General features: G+C 43.2%; 1 protein-coding gene across 1 annotated transcript in view; it reads left to right on the forward strand.

The window, feature by feature from the left end:
* Rftn1 (raftlin, lipid raft linker 1) overlaps positions 1-20,570 on the forward strand; it is a 170,110-nt gene that overhangs the window by 53,265 nt on the left and 96,275 nt on the right. The window contains exon 2 of the mRNA XM_035451463.1: positions 2,882-3,068. Within this exon, the coding sequence (XP_035307354.1) occupies positions 2,882-3,068 (187 nt within the window). The remainder of the gene's footprint in view (positions 1-2,881; positions 3,069-20,570) is intronic.

The following is a 20,570-nucleotide window of genomic DNA, read 5'->3' on the forward strand; positions in this document are numbered from 1 at the left end:
CAATCCTCAATGAAGAATTCCTTAGTTCCAGATTCTTGCTTTTAGAATAACGTTATTGGAAATTGCTTTTCCCATAAATCCTCCTTTTAATTGTTAATTTTCTGCATTATTTCTCATTTTATTAAAAAAAAACAGTGATGCTTTATAAGACTGGAGAAAGCATGACATGGGCACTGTCATATATAGTTCCATCATGATATCCAATAGCTTTGCCTGGGCTTCTGTGGGTTCCACTCCGAGCCTGGGATTTTAAAATAGCTACAAGACATCCACACTTTATTTGTGCTTGTCTTGATATGTATTTTCCAAGGTGCGAGTGTTTGTTTTATACATCATTGTTGTCTGTACTTCGTCAGTATCCGGTCATCATCTCATCTTTCAAACAGCCTGCTCATATTCTGAACTATTTACTCCAGTCTGAAATTGGGGTCTTGTTAAGTAGTAGAGTATGAAGTGAAGTCCCTGGTTCTTGTGGGCTGCTCAAGACATGCGTGTCATGACAGATTAGCAAAGGAGAAAATAAGCCGAGAGGCCTGTTGCTGTAGTAGGGCCGCAGGGCTGTAAAGGCTGTTGGTGGGCCTTGCTATTCAAGGGCCATGCCCTGGAGGTGCCGTGCAGAGGGGTGAGGAAGCCAAGATGTCCAGGGTGTCCCTGAGGAGGAATCTGGAAAGTCAAGGACAGTATCTGATGAGGTAGCCATTTCAGGACCCAGGTAGAATGACACTACAGTGAGAGGCTGCCTTTCACTGAGGGTGGCTCTGTGCTGCTTGCTACTGGGATGACTTGGTGACTGTTCCGGCCCTGCTGTGCGGTTGTGACTCATCTGTTCACACTGTGTCCAGTCCTAGGAGTACTACAAGGGATGGTGACCCTGGAGTGTCATTAAAGGCAATTTGCTCTCTTGTGAGAGTCACTCTCCCTCAGCTGTGATAATTCTGTGTGCTTTCCCAGCAGGGACATTATGAAAGTGAAACCAGAGAGTCTATTACTCTAATAGAAAAAAAATATAAAATGACCAGGAATAAACTTGAAAAATACATAGTGCCCACGTGACGAAACTTCAATATGCTCCAGAGGGACCAAAGATACAACTCAAGTAAAAGTGGTGCTGTGCTGTTTGTGGATAAGAACTTGCAGCATAGTGAAAAATGTCCACTCTCAGTTAAGCTATAGTTTGAATATGATTCGATAAAAATATCAATATTTTTTAGGGGGCAAAGGGGGAATTTGATTAATTGATTTAAATAAAAGATTGTGAAAAAGAAAGTAAAGAAGGCTTAGAAAATAAACAGAGAGGCAGAATAAATCAGGAAACAGACTCAAAAATACTTATGAAACTAATGTGAAAAATTGTATAGCACACAAAATAAGCTAAATTATTAAAGTCACAAACAAATACATTCATTAATGACAGAAGTCACCTCTCAAATCAATGAGGGAAAAATAGGTAAACTTCAGGAGTCTTGAATTTGTAGTGTATTCTTTGCACAAGATAAATCTGAAATATATTTAAGATTTGCTTGCAAAACTGTAATATATTGTAAAGCATTAACAGAAAAGTTGCTTGCAGCTATAGTAATATAAACCTACTTGTGAATACCCACTTTTGCCAAGTCGAAAGTCAAGTAATGAATTGATGAAAGACACTTCCAACCTGTGTCACCAGTAACTAAGTAACTAAGTCACATAATACTTAATAGTTCCTGTGGACCAGTAGGAAAATGGATCAGTAATCCATTAAAAACTGGGCACCGTACCCACAGCTCATAGAAAAGGATATGCACAATTTAAATATGAAGTATTTAATAAGATAAGCTATGTTATGTTATAATAAGTATAGATTATCCAGGACATGGGAAACAAGCAAATCCATACTTCTTTATAAATGAAATCTGACAGCACCTGAACACATTATAGTCTATAACTCAGCACTTTCATGTCTTTTGCTTGTTTATTGAGATATGGCCTCACTATGTATCCCGTCTGGTCCTTAGTTCACAACTCCTCTGCCCCAGTGTGGGAGTTAACAAGCATGCATTGAGAAATCCAGCTGTAGAAATGTATTTTCTTGTAGTCCAGGCTGGTCTCGAACTCACAGAGACCCGCCTGCCTCTGCCTACAAAGTGCTGGGACTAAAGGCATGCGCCACCACTGCGCTAGAAATGTATTTTCTAAATGTGCATGTGCATGTGAAATCATGTAGGAATGAATATTTTTAAATCCATATGGAAACAAAAGCTTTATAATCAACAGTGTAAACCATAAGTAGATCTATAAGAAATAAACCAGAAAGTGCTCTGTGCTCCTGGGAGGCTGAGGCAGGAGGATCACTGAGCGTTTGAGGCCAGCCTGCTCTACAGAGTGAGCCCTCATGTCATCAAACCAAACCAAACCATTTGTGAGCATGTTGCCCAGTCTGCCAATGTACTTTTCTTATGTATCACCTTGTAGCAGACAGAGCAGGTGTATGAGGGAGGTATAAGGTTTTCTGGTGTTTGCATAGGCAGCCCTATTATGGATGAATTAGCAATTGACAATACGTACCTAAAAGTAGAGCATAGCCATTGCCTCCAGGGAAAAAGTGAGGCAGAGGGCTTGATGCAGACTTTCCACTGCATCTACATTTGCACCATTTGACGTTTGGACTGTGTCTGTTCTGCCCATATAAATAAACAGACTGGAGAGAAGGCTCGAAGCTTAGAGAGCTTTCTTTTGTTGATGTCCTTAGATGAGGTGGGAGACTGGCTGCTCATAAAGTCTGTGGAAAGCTTATCTGGGAAGAAGTGACCTAGAAGGTCCTCACCAGGTAGATGGAGTGGGACTTAGGGTTTGGAGGGCAGTGGTGACAGCCTCTGACCACCCTCTCTTCTCCCCATTCTAGCTGAGCTTCCACGGACCTCGGCTGTGAGGTTAGCTTCTCTACAGGACCTGCCTGCCCAGCTCCTGGAGCTGTACCAGCAAGGCTTCTCATTGGCTGCCCTGCACCCCTTTGTGCAGCCCGTGAACAGGCAGGAGAAGATATTCCTCGAGCACATCTTTAGGGCCATCCTGGTCAAGAAAACCAACAGGTACGGACCCAGCACTTACTAGTGCCATGTCACGTGGAGTCTAAGACATCTGAATGTAGAGGGAGGGAGGATGGGCTGGGTTTGTATGCCATCCCTAAGGTACCTGTGCCTTCTGACAGGTAAGCCAGAGAAACAAATGCCAACAAATGCCACGTCTGACTGCAAGGAGAGTTCAAGTTCTTATCCCCTCCTTTACTATATGGGTGAAACTCAGCTAGAACACTGTCTTCTCTGCAGAAGCATGCTCCCAGAGTCATGCAGCCAGTACAAATGTAATAAAACCATTAATCTGAAAAGCCAGGGTTGGAATCAACATTTTATTAAAGGCTTTATACAGGCTCAGTGTTTCCCTCCAAAATATAGAAATACTTCAAAAATTTAAGGTCACCAGAAGTTCTGTCAATCACCTCTGAAGAACACATCTTCTCTTCTGCCCCCACCTCCCACCCCACACCTGTCTTACACTCCTCATCCCACTCTCCCACCCCTCACCCCCACTCCCACTCCACATAACCCCGCCTCATACCCTTCACCTCCCTGCCCCACACCCCCACCTCCTACCTCTCACCCCACACCCCTCACTGTCATTGGGCTAGTCCTGATTTTAACTTTGTAGTTGTTCTGGGACTGTTTTCAGGCTGGTCTGTCCACATGAGTATTGCCTTTGCATTTTAACTTTTGCTTGAGTGGGAAAAGAGATGGGCTTAGTCTTTCCAAAGGGCAGAACTCATTTTAAATGCTTAAAAATAATGATAAAAGCAGAAAGTACAATAGGTCTAGATGCTGTTATAATAATAAAATTTGAAGCTGTAGACACTGTGGTAGACACTGTGATCCTGTCATCTGGAAGAGGAAAGCAGGAAGGTCAGGAGTTAAAGGTCTATCCTGGGCTACACAGTGAGTCCCAGGCCAATCTCTGTACAAGAGACTCCAGCTTAGTGAATACATAAATAAATACATTGAGTTTTGAGAAAGGAAAATGGATTTACTCTCTGGCCAACTGTCTCTGAAGGAATGGGTAACAAGGCTTGTGTTTTAAAGGAAAGGGTGTTTTAAAGGAAAGGCAAGTCATGTTTGTCTTTGTGAAAGTCCCTTTGAGGTAGACACTACATTGGCTTAGCAGAGTCACAAGGGATACCTATGGGGCATGAAGTGACATGCCAAGATGGTCTTCTCTTTATTTCATAGTGACTTATCAGGCTCTGGCCCTGAGGTGGAGCTTGTTTTTGTTATGGTCCTGGGTCACTATGTTGTTTGTAAGGTGACACTGTGCAGTGTCTGTGTCTTACACTTAACTGCTTTCTTTGTGTCCATTGGCGGTGGATCAATATCTGGTATAATCACATGAGGAAATTATTCTGGAGACCATGGTGGTTTTAATTTACACAGACACACAGGATATGCATATAATGTCAACAGTTTATGTTAACTGGGCATTCATTCTGCGTCACATGTGGTAACTATAATTTTGTCTGCATCATTGGCTCATGAAATGGGAACCCTGCCTTGCTCCTAGTTTTGCAGAGTAGAGACCTGTGACGAGAGCTTGCAGGTTAAGATATCTTTATTCAAATAATACCTACCAAGCGCAAGCCAGAGCCAGAGTGTACCCAGAGGCAGCAAGCTAGGGAGGCCAGAGAGAGAGAGAGAGAGAGCTTCCACGTGTCTCCAGCACCTTAAGAACCCCCCATGAGCCATCCTGAACATCTCCTGACCACGCCCTGACAGGCATGGTTAAGCACACCTGTAGCCAGCCTGTAGGAGGCGTGGTTATGGTGTCTCCCTACAGAGACCCAGAGACTATGCAGCACAACCATATCCAAATTTAGAGTCTGTATCAAGCTGCCAGCAACTTCCTGGAGAGAAGCTCTTCTCACATGGCAGCCTCGAATGCATTTTACAGGCAAAGAACACACACACACACACACACACACACACACACAAAAAAAAAAAAAAAAAAAAAAAAAAAAAAAAAAAAAAAAAAAAAAAACTGTACCCTGGTTGGCAGTTGCAGGCAGAAGTAAAGCAAGCAAGAAGTTTAACAGAAGCCAAAAACATGCAGTTAGCTGGGGCATTTTTTGTTTTTTGTTTTTTTATTTTTTATATTTAAATTACAAACAAGATTGAATTGCATGACGATCCCAGTTCCCGTCTCCCTCCCTTCCTCCTCTACCACCCTCCCAACTAAAATCCTACCTATCATATGTCCTTTCTTCTAATCTACACCTAACTCAACCTTTCTGCTTCATCATGACCTCTGCATCCTTCCTTTTCTTCCCTTCTCACTCTTGCATTTTGACCCCGAGTTTCTACAACATGGTTAGTCACTTCCAAGGAAAGGATGGGGAAAGTTGGGACTTTTCACAGTGGGTGGGGTGGTAGAAACAGGAGGGTGCAGTTTCAGGTTAAATCAAAGATGGTTCCAGCTGAGACAAATGGAGCAACTTTGCTGTGTCACACTAGGATGCCAGCTCCCATGCCTGCAATCTTAGGTCTAGATGATCTTAGGGGAGGGTCTTCCATTCCCCAGTCTCCTCCCACTTTACCCATCAGCCTTCAGAGAAAACAACATTTTAAAAGGGAATAAAACAAAACTGCCTCACTACATGCTGTATAGAGCATAGCCCAAGGCTCCAGTGAAGCTGTTTATGAGGCTGGTCAGTTAGTCTTGGTGTTTAGAGGAGACAGCCCCTGGGGTCAAGTTGTAGGGGTACCCTCTGTTTTTTCTGCTGTAGGAGGTGATGCCAGCACAGGACCTAGATGAAGTATGTATATTACAAATGTTCTGACACAAATATGAAGATATGCCTCTTCCTCTTTCAACACTGGTGTAGCACTCCAGGCTAATTTGTCTGCAGATCTCCTGGAGATGCTGTCAAAGAACACTGATTCAGCATGTCTGAAGTCAGGCATGGTATTCTGCATCTCCACTGTGGTCCCAAATGATGCTGACACAGCTGTTCCATGGACCACACTTTGAGTAGCAAGGGTGGAGAGGAATTCTTATCTGTGACCTACACTGTCAGGGTTTGCTGCTCTTGTCTCTGGGTCAGGACCCAAGGTTTCTGGTTGGAGAGTCCATGTTTCAGGTTGCATGTACTCCTTGGGAAGGGGTATAGTGTCAGGGATTGTCAGTGGAATATTTTCTGAGCCTCCCATTTTATACTCGGCACAGGGAGAAGTTTATAACAGATGATTTGCAAGACATGCCCAATCATATAATCAGATGGGCTAGGTGAAGATGCCACTGTTTAAGAGCAACCCCTTCCCCACGTTGTCCCTTACAAGTCAGCCAGGACAGCAGGGGTTAAGTGCAAGATTCTGGTATGTGGGAGCGTTTTCCAGAGGAGAGCATGCCAGGGTCCTTGGTTGGAGTTCGTTCTCTGCCCCAGGATACCCAATCCTCTGTCTCATTGGCTGTATCGAACACTATGTCTCCTGGGTCAGATGGTACAGAGAAACACTGACTTTCTGATGAATCTTTGGAACTTTTTTTAAAAGAAAACTGAAAAAAATGACAATGCACCCTGTTTCTGTCCCGAATGGTGCTGGACAGGAGGAGGTGATAGCTGAGGCTGGGTCCTAAGAAGTTCTCTTAATGGTGCTCCTCTATCCTAGCCAATGCGATAACTGTGTGTTTCTGCATCAGGGACCCCTCACCACACAACTGCAAACACGGAAATAAGCAAGCAGGCAAACAAAAAACTCCTGAAGCTCTGTATCAGCAGGTAATTGAAGAAAGAAAAACAGAAGAAAGCTTACATGATTAATTTTTAACATGAACAGATAAAGCAACACTTTTAGGAAAGACTGCCAATGTCTAACAGCCATAAATACTGTTAAGTGAAATTATTTAGCTCTGGGAAAGGGAGTGAGTGCCTAGTTAATATTTCCCAAGTAGGGCACACTGACAGATTTAGTGCTTTTCTCTGCATCCAAATGAAGTGTACTGGCAAAAACACCACAGAATGACTACTTGAAACTTGGTAAACCTGAAGCTTTTGAGAGGTGAACACAAAGTTTTTGGCAACTAACTGGATTTTGGGGTATGCAACAATACAAACAAAACAAAACAAAACCCCAGATCAATTCAAGCTTATATCCCTCCCTCCCTCCCTCCCTCCCTCCCTCCCCCTCCCTCCCTCCCTCCCTCCTTCCCCACTTCCCCATCCATCTACAAGTACCTACTAAAACTGTAAGAATAACTTAGGTGTCATTTGTTTATTTCTAGACCATCAGGACAAACAGACATTACAAATAAAGCAAGCCACAATTTTTCTTTGTTTATCAGTGTATATAGCAGCTGTTTGTACATTGTACTGTATTTTTATTAAGTATGTAGTAGCATTATTTTTTAAAATGTACACACCTCAATTTGCAAAGTAATTTATTGCTAAACAATGCTAATGATTATATAAGCTGTTAGGAAAATGATGTCAGTAGATGGGCTCAGTACAGTTTCCACAAACCTCTGGATTTGTAAAACATGGGTTACCTACAAAGCACAATAAAACAAGGGTCCCAAGGTCTTCCTAAGACATTGGTCCAAGAACTATACCTGGAGGAAGGTAGAGGGCTCAGTTGGATATAGCATTTGCTTGCCAGGAACCAACTGCCTGGTTGAGAAATTTCTCATGACATATCTGCCATGTCACTCTTCTACTGAAGGAGAAGTTATATTTTAACCTGGGTCTTATATCCTTAGATGTCTTTAAATTTTGTCTTTATATTTTGTGTGCACATCTGTGAATATGCACACATGGAGGCCAGAAGACAGCTTGAAGGAGTTGGTTCTCTCCTTCCACCATGTGGGTCCCAGGACTCAAACTCAAGCTGTCAGGCTTGGCAGCCTTTCCCTTCTGAGCCTTCTTGCTGGGCCTTAGGCCTTCCTTCTTTTGAGCACACATAGGAATACTGAGCATGAGGAAGGAAATGCTCTGTAGTGCTATGTGGGTAACTGGAGAATATCTTAATGAACTAAAATCGTTACCGAGTCCCCCAGAGGCAGCACTCAGCAGTGACAATGCCTCTGAACCCTGCCGTTTGACAAGTTTACTTGAATCCACAAGACACTGTCAAATCTTTTCTCTCAAAATCTGCCATTGCATTTCAAGATGGCAGGTCAAACTGCATACCTGTGTTGGTGTTCTTCAATTGGGTGTATTGGGTTCAGTCAAAGTCAGTTCCTTGGAAAAGTGACTCCAGCATGAATAGCTGAATGTGTAATCTTGAATAAGTGGAAAGGCTTTGTGCCTCCCTTCCTTAATTCTTTCTTAAGACCACTTAGTCGTTTTTATCGCACAATATAGTTGCATTTCGTCTGGCTTCTAAGTGTAGTTGAGTTACTCTTTTGTTTTCTGTGCAGTTTTCCTTAGAATGAATTGCCAAAAAAAAAAAATCTTAAAACTTCAAGGCTGAGAGAAGTTGGTTATTAAAATGTCATATCTGATGTTTTATGAGTGTGGATTCAATTCTAGGTGGTTTTACAGTTGTAGATGGTTCCCAGACACTGACTTATTGTTCATAGCAGAGCTGGTTTTGTGCTAATTTGATGTACTGATAGGGTTTTCCTTACTGATGGGTTAAAGCTACTTGGATCCAGGTTTCCTAGAGTAATGCCTGAGCTGGCACAGGGACTGGTCATGGTGGGTAGGGGCCTGAGCTGGCACAGGGACTGGTCATGGTGAGTAGGAGCCTTTTGGCCATGAAATGCAATACTGCCAAGATTGGACCAACCGTTTCCCTGCAGTGAAGCCCTCATTAAACCTGAGCTGGTTTGGTTTTGCAGGGCAGTCCTCTCTAGGGTAGTGAGATGCTTGTCAGTAGAATGTCATCTGTGGGAACTAAGACTGGGGACCAGGAGCTCGCTTCTTCCTTTTGGAGGCCCATTTGCCTGTTGACTAAGATAATTGACATTGTTTTATGTAACAACAATTGTAAATGTGGCATGTAATTTTAATGTACAAAGATGACTCTAAAGAGACCCCCCTAGGTCTTAAGAAAAGTCCCTTTCACGGGCTGTGAACTGTATATACAGTTATAGTGATGTCAAACGAGTACTTAGGTCTTGGTTTGCATCTTTAGCAAAAGTCTGTCACTGGAAGAGCCTTTGAAATGGAGGCCCAGAGCTTTCTATATCTGGAGAGATGGGTAGATTTGAACAGGGAGACTTATAGTGGGTAGGGCCTTCCAGGCATGGAGTCTGGCCCAAGACAGCCTGAAGGCTGAGGAAGCAGAGCTGGAACAGGGTCAAGGGAAGCTCCTATGAAGCTGCCACCAGGATCCATAAGGACTGGATCCTGCTCCCTCTGCTGTCCCAGCCAAGGCCCTCACTCCCCAGATTGCTCCAACAATCCTTTTGAAAAGGTGTGGTTGGTTGCTGAGATCTATAGTAAGCAATTTCATTATAAATCAGCCATATAATGGAATCTGAGACATTTTTCTTTCCAGACTCTATGCTGGCTGGTTTTGTGTCGACTTGACACAAGCTAGAGTCACTGGAGAGGAAGGTGGCAGTTGAGGAAGTGCCACCATGAGATCCTGCTATAAGGAAGTTTAGTCATCCATGGGGGAGGGCCCGGCCCATTGTGGGTGGAGCCACATCTGGGCTGATCATCCTGAGTTCTATAAGAGAGCAAGTTGAGCAAGCCATGGCTTCTGCAAGAATTCCTGCCTCCAGGATCCTGCCCTGTTTGAGTTCCTGTCCTGACTTTCTTCAATAGTAAATAATAATATGGAAGTGTAAACCAAATAAACCCTTTCCTCCCCGACTTGCTTTTTGGTCATGATGTTTTGTTGTAGCAATAGAAACCCTAAGGTGGACCTCACCAGCAAGCTGTCCTTCCAAGTTCTTAACAAGCAGCACGGATTCCTGAGTGAGTTGACTCTAGCCATCCTGTGTCAAGTAACCCTGAGATAGGCCTTTCTTTTGGCTTTGTGTTGCTCAATTTTCCAGAAAGCAAATCTCAGAAAATATAGGTAGGCCTTCCCCCAGTTTCTCCTCTTGGGGAAGAGTCAGAAACTCTGGCAGTCCCTCCTTCCATCTAAGACAAGGCTTGCCCATGCAGATGCCTCCAGGGTCCCGATACCTGAGGGCGGACTTGGAGGAACTAGAGACCCGGTGCCTTACTCTGGCTGTCGTTACCATCTCTTGGACACTTTTGGGTTTTTATGTGAAAATCTTTCTTGTTCAGTTGCCTTTAATCCATGCTTATGGCTGCCATCTTGGGTCCTAGGAGGTGTCTGTGCTGTGGTACTGTAGTGTGTTGATCATGTACCTCCTGTGGGCCTGTTCTCTCTTTCTCAGGTAGTGGCTTCGATTTCTCAGACGCCTCTGTTTCATCTGTTGGCTGCTTCCCTTCCTTCTTGCAGAATCTTCCCTCATCTTTGAGTCTCATCACTTTGAATGATAGCAAGCATTGCCCCATAGTTTTCATTAGTGTCAAATAAAACTATGCACTCAGGGCTAGTGAGATGGCCCAGTGGTTAAGAGCACTTATTGTTCTTCCAGAGGGAGGTTCCCAACACCCATGCTGAGTGATGTACAACTACCTGTAACTTCAGTTCCAGGGAATCTGTCACCCTCTTCCCATGTCCAGTGGTACCTGCACACATGTGGCAGACACTTAAATAAAACTTGAAAAGTAAATCTTTTTGTTTAAAGAACATCAGGGGCTGGAGTAACAGCTAAAAGCATTTGCTACTCTTCTAGGAGACCCAGGTTTGCTTCCCAGATTCCCCGTATCAGCTCAAAACCATCCATAACTCCAGTTCCAGGGGATATAGCACCCTCTTTTGGCACCAGGCTTGTTCACAGTGTACTTACATACATGCAAGAAAAGCACTCAGCTACATAAAATAAAAAATAATAATTAATTTAAAAAAGATTCCAATATTAAAGTTATACCTTAGAATTTAGCTACAATTACTCACCAAAGAATCATAAGTTCATAAAAATGGATCTGTGCTTGGCTTATTTTTGCCAATAGTGGAAGGACATCTTGATAACAAAGCCACACAGTATGGACTGGAACTAATGGGACACACATACACACACACCCCTACCTACCTATGTTTCATGAAGAATAACAGTGATTTGCCACAAGAGTGTTTGTATGTTATTTTTCACTCTTTTTAAGGAAACATCTAAAGGATGCCCTTCACTGGAAGGGAACTCTTTGTGGACCTTAAGTGAAGCATGAATGCATTATGTTGCCTTTTTATGGCCCACGAGATAACAGGAACATTTTCTTTGGCATTTGAAAAGGGCAAAATTGGAAAAGTGCAGAATTATATTGGAACTAGAAGGGAAATTCTTTTAAAAATTATAGTGGCTAGTGTCCCCTTTAAGTGGGCTCATATCTCTTCATCTCCAATTTTTACCAATTACTTGGGAGAATTATAGGGCTTCTAGAAAGAGGGCTCATAATTAAGGGAAATACACAGAGGGTGAAAGCACCTGCAAAAGTGTGCCCTAGAAAATGTTCACACTTGAAGCTGGATATAGCCTGGAGCTAGCTGATTGTTGGAATCACACACGGGAAGAAAGGGGAACAGCGGGCTTGCGGGTGATTGACACGTGTTAGTATGATGCGGAGCTGCAGCAGCAGGCTTGTTCCCAGACAGCAGAGAAACCCAGGAAGGTAGATTAGAAGCTTGATTCTTGAGTCAGAACAGAGGATAACTAACAGCTGTCTGTTCAGTGTGGAGTTCATTATTGTAGATTCAGAAATAGGAAGGGTACCCACTGGTCCCCCAGCTTCTCAAGGTATGTGTCAAACCTGATTAACTCTGTGTTGCCCCTTTATGACCCTCGGGAGATGTTCAGTGCCACCCAACCTATTCTAATTTATTCTTCTTATTTCCCGGTTCCCTCAGGAGACAACACCCTTTCTGGTGTGTTGAAGTCTCAGGATTCCTTGTTAATTATTGTGTTTGCACTTTCCCTAATATGCCAGCATCAAGCCATGTTCTCCAGGGGAGAGTTTTTCTAGTCCACACTCCTAAATGCCTTCCCTTGCTTCTTCATTGTCTTCCTCCAAAGTGGCAGTCTTTGTCCAAGTGGAGAAAATACAAGAGACGTACTTGGTTTGTGTGGAGACTCATTTCCCCGAGCTCTGATTGCCCGTGTCTTCCCCAATATTTCTTATTTTTATTTTTGTCAAATTAGCATTCGAGTGGTTTCCAGTCTTTCCCCACAAGTATTCTGGAATGGCAGAAAAACAGTAGGCAGGTAGCTTCCACACAGACGCAATGAGCACTGCATTTCTTTGAATTTCCTGTTGATGTTAAAATATATATGAATACCACAGTACCCTGAAGTATTTGTGTTTGTTTTTAAATAATAAGGCCCCTTCCTCCTACACAGACATGCACTGTTCAAACAATGTATTCTCTAGGAGGGGAATTTATTCTGTAGTATCAGGCGGGAGTCGGGGGGACAACACTGAAACACAATTTTGGAGACTGTGTGCATACAGAACAGGTAATTCAGTTGCAGATAATTTTATTAGGCATTAGATTTTTGGATTCATATGTCTTATTTGTACTAAATTTAGGGATTCAAATGGTCTTACTTTAAATCTTCCTGGGATATTTTTTCTCTGAATCTTTCCTCCTCTTTGCCAGTCAGATGGCCATTACCAGTGGTAGGATAGAAAGCACCAGTACTAATTAAATTTTACATTTCCAATAAGAATACAGTAAGATGCAGGTGAGAAATAATTTTCAGACATACATGAGGACATTATAAGTGTTTCCAAATTCTGTAGAACTTGATGTAATAATTATCTCTCTAATCTGTGCAAGTGTTTTCTATAATACTTTAAATGGTTGAAAATGAAACCATTTTTACATAGACATAAATGCTATAAATATGATCTAGTGAGGTTCATCGTTTCATTCCCTTCCTATTCATCCACCACGAGCTGAAACGTAGCACAGCTACAAAGATGTTAAAAATCCAAATTAGAAACTTGTATTCAAGCAACACCTGTTTCTGAGAGTCTGGGAGTCCTCCACTGTGTTCCTGTATGCTTTAAGTATCGTAATTAGTTCTCACTATGTCCTCATGATGGCTGTTTTTGTTGTAATATTGGTTGAAGACATTGTTATGTGTTCAGCTGAGGTTTCATACTTATGCCATTTATAGCAGAAAGACCCTAATATTTCCTCTAGTTACCAACTTCCCACTTTATATTCCAAAAAAGTGGAGCAGCACTTATTAATGCCTTTTCAGAACTGAGGTGGCATGGGTGGAGACTCCTGGTGTAGAAATACACCACCTTTGGCCTCACAGGCCCTGGAGCTTTTGGGAAGGCTTGGAGCATCACAGGAACCCTCCCAGGTTTGTAGCATCCTTTGTCTCTGTGGAGGGACCATGAGAGCAAAGGGTGCACTCATCCCCAGGCTGGTATGCATGCAGAACTACAGATACAGACTCTTTGGAGCTCTGGGTGCTCTATTTTTCTGGCTGCCAGGATCTGGTCACTTTCTGCGGGGGATAATACTGGGGCCACGAGTGCATTATTTTCTCTCCACTCTCAAAAAGGAAATGTGACGGTAAGGTGCTTCTGTGGCTTCTGCAGTGGCAGCCTTTTTTTAGAGAGGAGGTGAGATCATCTCTACAGAGGGAAGTTTATGACACACATGTGTCCTTGGCATGTTCATTTTTTTTTTTTTTTTTTTTTTTTTTTTTTTTTTAGTGTTTTGAGGCAGGGTTTCTCTGTTGCTTTGGAGTCTGTCCTGGAACTAGCTCTTGTAGATCATCTGCCTCTGCCTCCCAAGTGCTGGGATTAAAGGCATGCGCCACCAACACCCGGCTGGCATGTTCATTCTTAAACCCAATGTTACCTAAGTCCCCAAAATTGTTGTTTCTATTAACCTAGATCCTAATAGAGAGGAAAACCCATTTGCCTGGTAAAGAACATCGATGTGTTTGTAGACGCTTCTTAAAATGACTTGCTGTCTTTGGCAATGATCACAATAGCAGTTTACTGACGATGGAGCCCTGGCACGTTGCATCATGATGCACACTGTCTTTATTTCTGAAGCCTGGGCAAAGAATGTGGAGAGTGCTTCACTGAGCACTCTTGGCATTTACATACTAGTGGTGACTTTCCCATCTCATACATGTAGCAGTCACAAATGCCTCCAGACATGGCCAAACATGTGACAGTGGAAAACACTGCTTCCAGTTGAGAAGGCCTGAGTTAGAGCTAGTGTGTGAGGTAGGCCTCTGACTTGCTCTTTTATAGGAAGCCAACTTCGCCAAAAACATTTATTATGCTAACCTAAATTTGCTACCAAATTAAATGGCATGTTTTTTTGTGATTAGGCTTTCCATATATGACTTAATTTGTTTCTGATTTTTAAAAGAGATTTATGCTTAAGTGTGTGTGTGAGAGAGAGAGAGAGACAGACAGACAGAGAGAGAGAGAGAGAGAGAGAGAGAGAGAGAGAGAGAGAGAGAACAGTGTACAGGTGCTTGCGGATGCTAGAAGCGGGCATCAGACCCCTTGGAGTTGGTTACAGCTGGCTCTGAGCCCCCAACATTAGTGCTGGGGCTTATGTCCTCCCAAAGAGCAGCAAGTGTTCATACCCTCCAAGCCTTTTTCCTAGCTAGCTCTGTGATTCTTTTTTGTTTCTTTGCTTTGTTTATTGGGTTTTGCATTATCCTTTTCCCTTGCTGAGGATCAGACTGAGGGCCTCACACTTGCTAAACATATGCTCTACCAACTGACTTATATCCGCAACCCCTGTACCATATAAATGATTACAATACATTTGTAGTGTGTATGGCAATAAGAAAAGTATTTTACAGGACCATGGTCACTTTTGCACATTTTCTGTATGAAGCCTAAAGTAATTTTCTACAGTTCACCACAAAATCTATTGAAACTGTAATTATATTAACATAGTAATTTCAGATTAATTTTCACCTTATGTTTTGAAGAACACAGGGTTCACTATTATTGTTACAAATAAATTGCTTAGAACATTGAAGTCATTTTGAAAAGTTTGTATACTGTGCTGTGTCAGTAGTTAGTGGCAGAGACACAGCCAACACAAAGGGAGAACAGATAACATTTGTTACAGTAATCTTCAGTGAAAATTTCAGAGGGAAGTAAAGTCACTGGTCACTTATATTTGAGTAACATTTAGGCTGTAGGAGTCCTGGCTTGGCATGAATGTCAGGCTACCTGCTCATCTTGTATGGAGCAGGAAGGGGCGAGGTTCAGAAAAGAAGAGCTAAGATCTCATCAAAGTTTATTTGTGAATTATTTATATTTTAACCAAAACAGCCTTTTATGGCAAAATGAGGGAGGGAAAACAAAGTGTCTCATTTTCTCTTTTAAAAATATTTATTATTAAAATTTATTATTAATAGTAACAGTTTAATTGTGCATATGTTTATATTTGCATATGGATGCATAGGTGTGGGCACCTGAGTGTGTCTGTATTTGTGCATTGGTACATAGGTGTGGGCACCTGTGTGTGTCTGTATTTGTGCATGGATGCATAGGTGTGGGCACCTGAGTGTGTCTGTATTTGTGCATTGGTACATAGGTGTGGGCACCTGTGTGTGTCTGTATTTGTGCATGGGTGCATAGGTGTGGGCACCTGCATGTGTCTGTATTTGTGCATGGATGCATAGGTGAGGGCACCTGCGTGTGTCTATTTGTGCATGAGTGCATAGGTGTGGGCACCTGTGTGTGTCTGTATTTGTGCATGGGTGCATAGGTGTGGGCACCTGCGTGTGTCTGTATTTGTGCATGGATGCATAGGTGAGGGCACCTGTGTGTGTCTGTATTTGTGCATGAGTGCATAGGTGTGGGCACCTGTGTGTGTCTGTATTTGTGCATTGGTACATAGGTGTGGGCACCTGTGTGTGTCTGTATTTGTGCATGGGTGCATAGGTTTGGGCACCTGCGTGTGTCTGTATTTGTGCATGAGTGCATAGGTGTGGGCATCTGCACCTGCACCAGCATTGGATAGTTGTTAGAGTCCCTGGAGCTGGAGTTACAGGCAGTTGTAAACTATTTGATGTAGATACTGGGAGCTGAACTTGGATCCTCCACAACAGCAGTACACATGCTTAACCACTGAGCCATCAGTCCAGCCCCTTCATGTGTTCTCCTATGTACAGAATGTGTGTATATACATATATGTACTTCTATGTGTGTTGGCCTCGTGTGTGTGTGTCATTAAAGGGACCAGGAGGAAAGGGGAAATAGATGGGGAAGGAAAGAATAGGGGTTAAAATGAACCAAGTACAATAATAATATGTAAAAAATGTCAGACAAAGGTATAAAACTTAGAGACAGCTTTAGAAACCCTGTGCGGTGATTGCTGGCTGAGGATACAGTGCTGTTCTCCTCATCCATCCCCAAACACACTATACATGGCTGCCTCCGCTCTGCTGTTCAGAAGAGTAAGGCTGAAATGCCATACCTTTGAGAACTAATTTGAAGAAACTTGGAATTACCAAAATGACTTTGAAACACACACAGACATCCATTATATTTGACAGGGAGCCTCATTTCAAGTGGACATTTCTGTCTTGAGATGCCAGCTCTTAGTAACACAGACTTATGGTGGTCATCTGGGAGTTGTTTCTCATCCTCTGTTCTAACGACTGGTGTGTATGCCTCATGGCATATGTGAGGCATAGTATAGTCACACAAGCTTTGCCTTAAAGGGAGGTGTGGTTAAAGTCATATAGAGAAAATGAACCCAGGCTCATGGTTACCGAGGAAGAGGTTGGTTACTCAGAGTGTGGGCCATGGACCAGCAGTGGAAGCATCCTGGGAGCGCCTGAGAAATTTGAGGTCCTCTGCCCTGATGTAGGTTCAGAATCTGCATCTTAGTAGATTCCAGATGGGCTCTGGCTACATTCCAGTTAAGGACAGAGCCAAGCTGTGTCTTCCTGACAAGCACACATTTGAATCAAAGTTGGTTAAGGTTAATTAAAAAATTTATCTTTATTTTATGTGTATGAGTGTTATACCTACATGTGTGTATGTACAGTGCATTTATATTCAGGGTCCTTGGTGTCTATAACATGGTGCTGGGACTCAGAACCCAGGTCCTCTGTGAGAGCAGCAGGTCTCTTAACACCTGAACATCTCACCAGCCCTGGAGCTGATGGAGTTTTAAAAGGGAAATGTACTCTGTTGAGCTGTGCTGGACACAGATTTGTAGTGACCTCAGACATCCTCTGCTGTGGATGTAGAGCATGGCAACCCTGTGCCCCATCCCAGGCAGTCAGGCAGGGTGCAAAAGTAGAAAAGCAGAAAAAGCAGTTTGAACTTATAACCTCTAAACCGAGACTTCCTGCCCCTCAGCTGACTGTGGCCCATAAAATTCTGGAGAACCATTTATGGGTCGCTGTCCTTGCTATTTCTGTGTGTAGATGTGGGCATTGTTCTTAATGTTTGATTTTACTCAGTGTTCTGTTCCTGATTTTAAAAAGTTAATTATTCATTATTATGAATATTAGCTCTATGGTGTGTGTGTGTGTGTGTGTGTGTGTGTGTGTGTGTGTGTGTGTGTGTGTGTGTGTCATTAGAGTCTGCAGGAGTTCAAGAGAGCATGGCTCTTCCTCTGGCTTTTCCCCTTCTTCCTGTAGCCCAGAGCACTGAGAGAAAGGCTCTTCATTTATGGTTGGCCTTTCAAGGCAAACAGCAAAGGCCTCGGGTTAGATGTGGGGTGGTTTATGTGGCAGAGAGCCAGCACTCACTGTAAGCGCTGAGGCAGGATGAAGCCAGATTTTCTCTAAAGTAAGTAACCTTGTAGTATGTTGATGTTCGTCTGTAATAGGCACCTACTTGGCAGCACAAAGAGTGTGTGGTGACAGTGTCATCATTTCCAGAATGTTCCTGTAGATACCAAACCCTTTTTGACAAAGGTGGTGACAGAGGTAGGGCAATCAGAGCAGGCAGTGGCCTGGCTGGCTCATTCTCCCCTTCTCTTCCTGAGCTCCCCTGGTGCTCTGTATTGTAGAAATTGTATTCAGTAAAGACCCGCAGGGGTTTCTCCTTTTTGCCATTTTTTTTTCCCTCTCAGGCATTTCTAAACCTTCAGTGTTATGGGAAGCTTTGAACTCAGGCATTCTCGTTTCATTGTTGTAGATTTGTTTGTTTTACAAAGATATACAAATCATAGAAAGTCCCTTTTTTCTGATTGTTCTAGAAGCATTATAAAAAATATCATGGTTTATTCTTCTCCCACAATTCACTGAATACAGGACCAGGATATGCCTAAAATTTCTCTCACTAACCACTCTCTCCTTGAAAGTCTTACCATTCTTCCTACAGCACACGCTGGTCCACCAGCTTAATCTTCTAATGCTATCTTGAACGTCCTGTCAGGGTGAAGGCACGCTCCACTGTTTCTTTGCAGCCTCGTTCCTTACTCCATTTCTTTACCCACCCAAGAGACAACTTCCCTCAGGCTCGTTCTAATCATGCATCTGCTAGGTTCTGATTACCCACCAGCTGAGTAACAAGTGCCTCCGTGTTCCTGGAGCTTTGCCATACTGACTTGTATCTCGGTCTTGTTCCCAGGTCCTTGTATTCTAGCCAGAATGTCACTAATCTCCATTGTCTATGACCCTGTGGCCAATTTCCATGACACCTCAAGGACTCCACTCACCTGCTTCTTGATCTAAGAACTGCCTCCTGATCCTAGGAAGTAGAACTAAGTCCCACACACTTCTGTGAGCATGAGCCTGCCTGTGCTTGTTTGTGCCTGTGTGTGCAGGTGCAGCGGACCCCCTGGAGCTGAAGTTCCTGGCAGTTGTGAGCCTGCAGATGTGGGTGCTGAGAACCGAACCCAGGTCTTCTGCAGGAGCAGGGAATGCTCACAAGTGCTGTGCCTTCCCTCCACCCTTAGACTCTACTTTTCTTAAGGGGAGTACCTGACTTGGTGCTACCAACCACATGTGGCTTGTTCTCAGTTGCTTACTCAGCCTGCCCACAAACCCACAGGTGACACTGCCACAGTGGGCTGGGCCCTCCCACATCAATCATTAGTCAAGACAATACCTCGGCTGAGCTGCCTATAGGCCAGTCTGATGAAGGCATTTCTCAGTGAGACTCCCTCCTTTCAGATGGTCCTAGTTATGTCAAGTGGACAAAGGGCAACCAGCATCCAGTCCTACAGCTGGCTCATTCCTTTCTCTACTGTTTCTTTAAGACAAAAATAGCCATTCTGGCCATTCAAAATGAACCCGGTGTTGCTTTGGAGGAGGGGAAAAAAAGATTGGCTTGGTTGGATGAGTCTTAACCTTTCTTCCTGTTTCCCAGAGGTAAATAATTTTTTTTTTGACAACTGACATTTAGTAGCTTTTTATCTGGCTGGAGAAATGCCCCAATCTGAGTTAGTTTTTGTCTCTGCTACTTACAATTACTTCTAAAAGGACCAAAAGTGGCCCTGCTGGTGAGCAAAGCCATCTCTTTCTTTTTTTTTTTTTTTATGACTGAAATTTAAGCTCTACCTCCTGACTTAGGAAAGGGGAACCTTTGAAACTTGAAATGACTTAGGTTATGACATCTGTGACTTAGATAACAAAGTGAGATCTGCTACATGTTTATTCCTTAAAAGTCATTATATCATAACTTTCTGTCATGCCTTTTATTTAAAGGAATAGTTGATAATTTTTAAAGATTTTTTTAAAGTAGCTTTAAATTAGATATGCCCCAAAGACCTAGATGAGCTCAGCTCACAAGTTACTCTTACTTTGCAGGAAGAATTCAGGGATTCACTATTTTGCCTGAAATCACTTCAAATGTTTAATGCAACATGTGGAAACAGGATTTACCTAGACATGTGCATTTACTTAGACATGGCTTAGAGGGGCTCATTCCCAGGCTGTGGTGACTCCTTTGGAATGGTTGAGATTAGACACCCTCCCGTCTCCAGTGCCACAGACACGAGAGGCCGATGCAGTGGGAGACCAGAGAGCTCCTTTAAATTTCTCCAGGGTTGCTACACAGAGGACCCCAGGTATTCTGAACCACGATGGCAGAGTAACTTGACAGACTTCAGACTTGTTTCCTAGGATGGCTCCCTCTTGGGGCTTCAAAAGAATATGCAAATTAGGGAGAGGGTGATGAGCTTGTCCATGCAAGCAATCCACAGGGCAGCTTCTACCATCCTCAGTGACAGGCTTCCTTAATTGACTTCCAGAAACAAGTCTCCTCAGATAGCTGTGTTATAGAATTACTGCTGTGGCTTCCCTGCTTCTCTGAGTTCTTCAGTAAAGAGTCATGAGACTTTGTGAAGATCTCAGCTGATCCCAGGCTTTAAATACCCAGTGGACACTGATGATCTCTGGAGTATGTCTCCAGCCACCTGACTTGATAGTGTTTATGTGTATTGTCCCTCTCTCCCTCCCTCCCTCCCTCCCTCCCTCCTCCCTCCCTCCCTCCCTCCCTCCTTCCCTCTCCCTCCATCCCTCCCTCTCCCTCTCTCCCTGCCCTTAAGCATGTCATATAGTTG

Source organism: Cricetulus griseus (assembly GCF_003668045.3).
Source record: "Cricetulus griseus strain 17A/GY chromosome 1 unlocalized genomic scaffold, alternate assembly CriGri-PICRH-1.0 chr1_0, whole genome shotgun sequence".
In the NCBI taxonomy this organism is placed as follows: domain Eukaryota; kingdom Metazoa; phylum Chordata; class Mammalia; order Rodentia; family Cricetidae; genus Cricetulus; species Cricetulus griseus.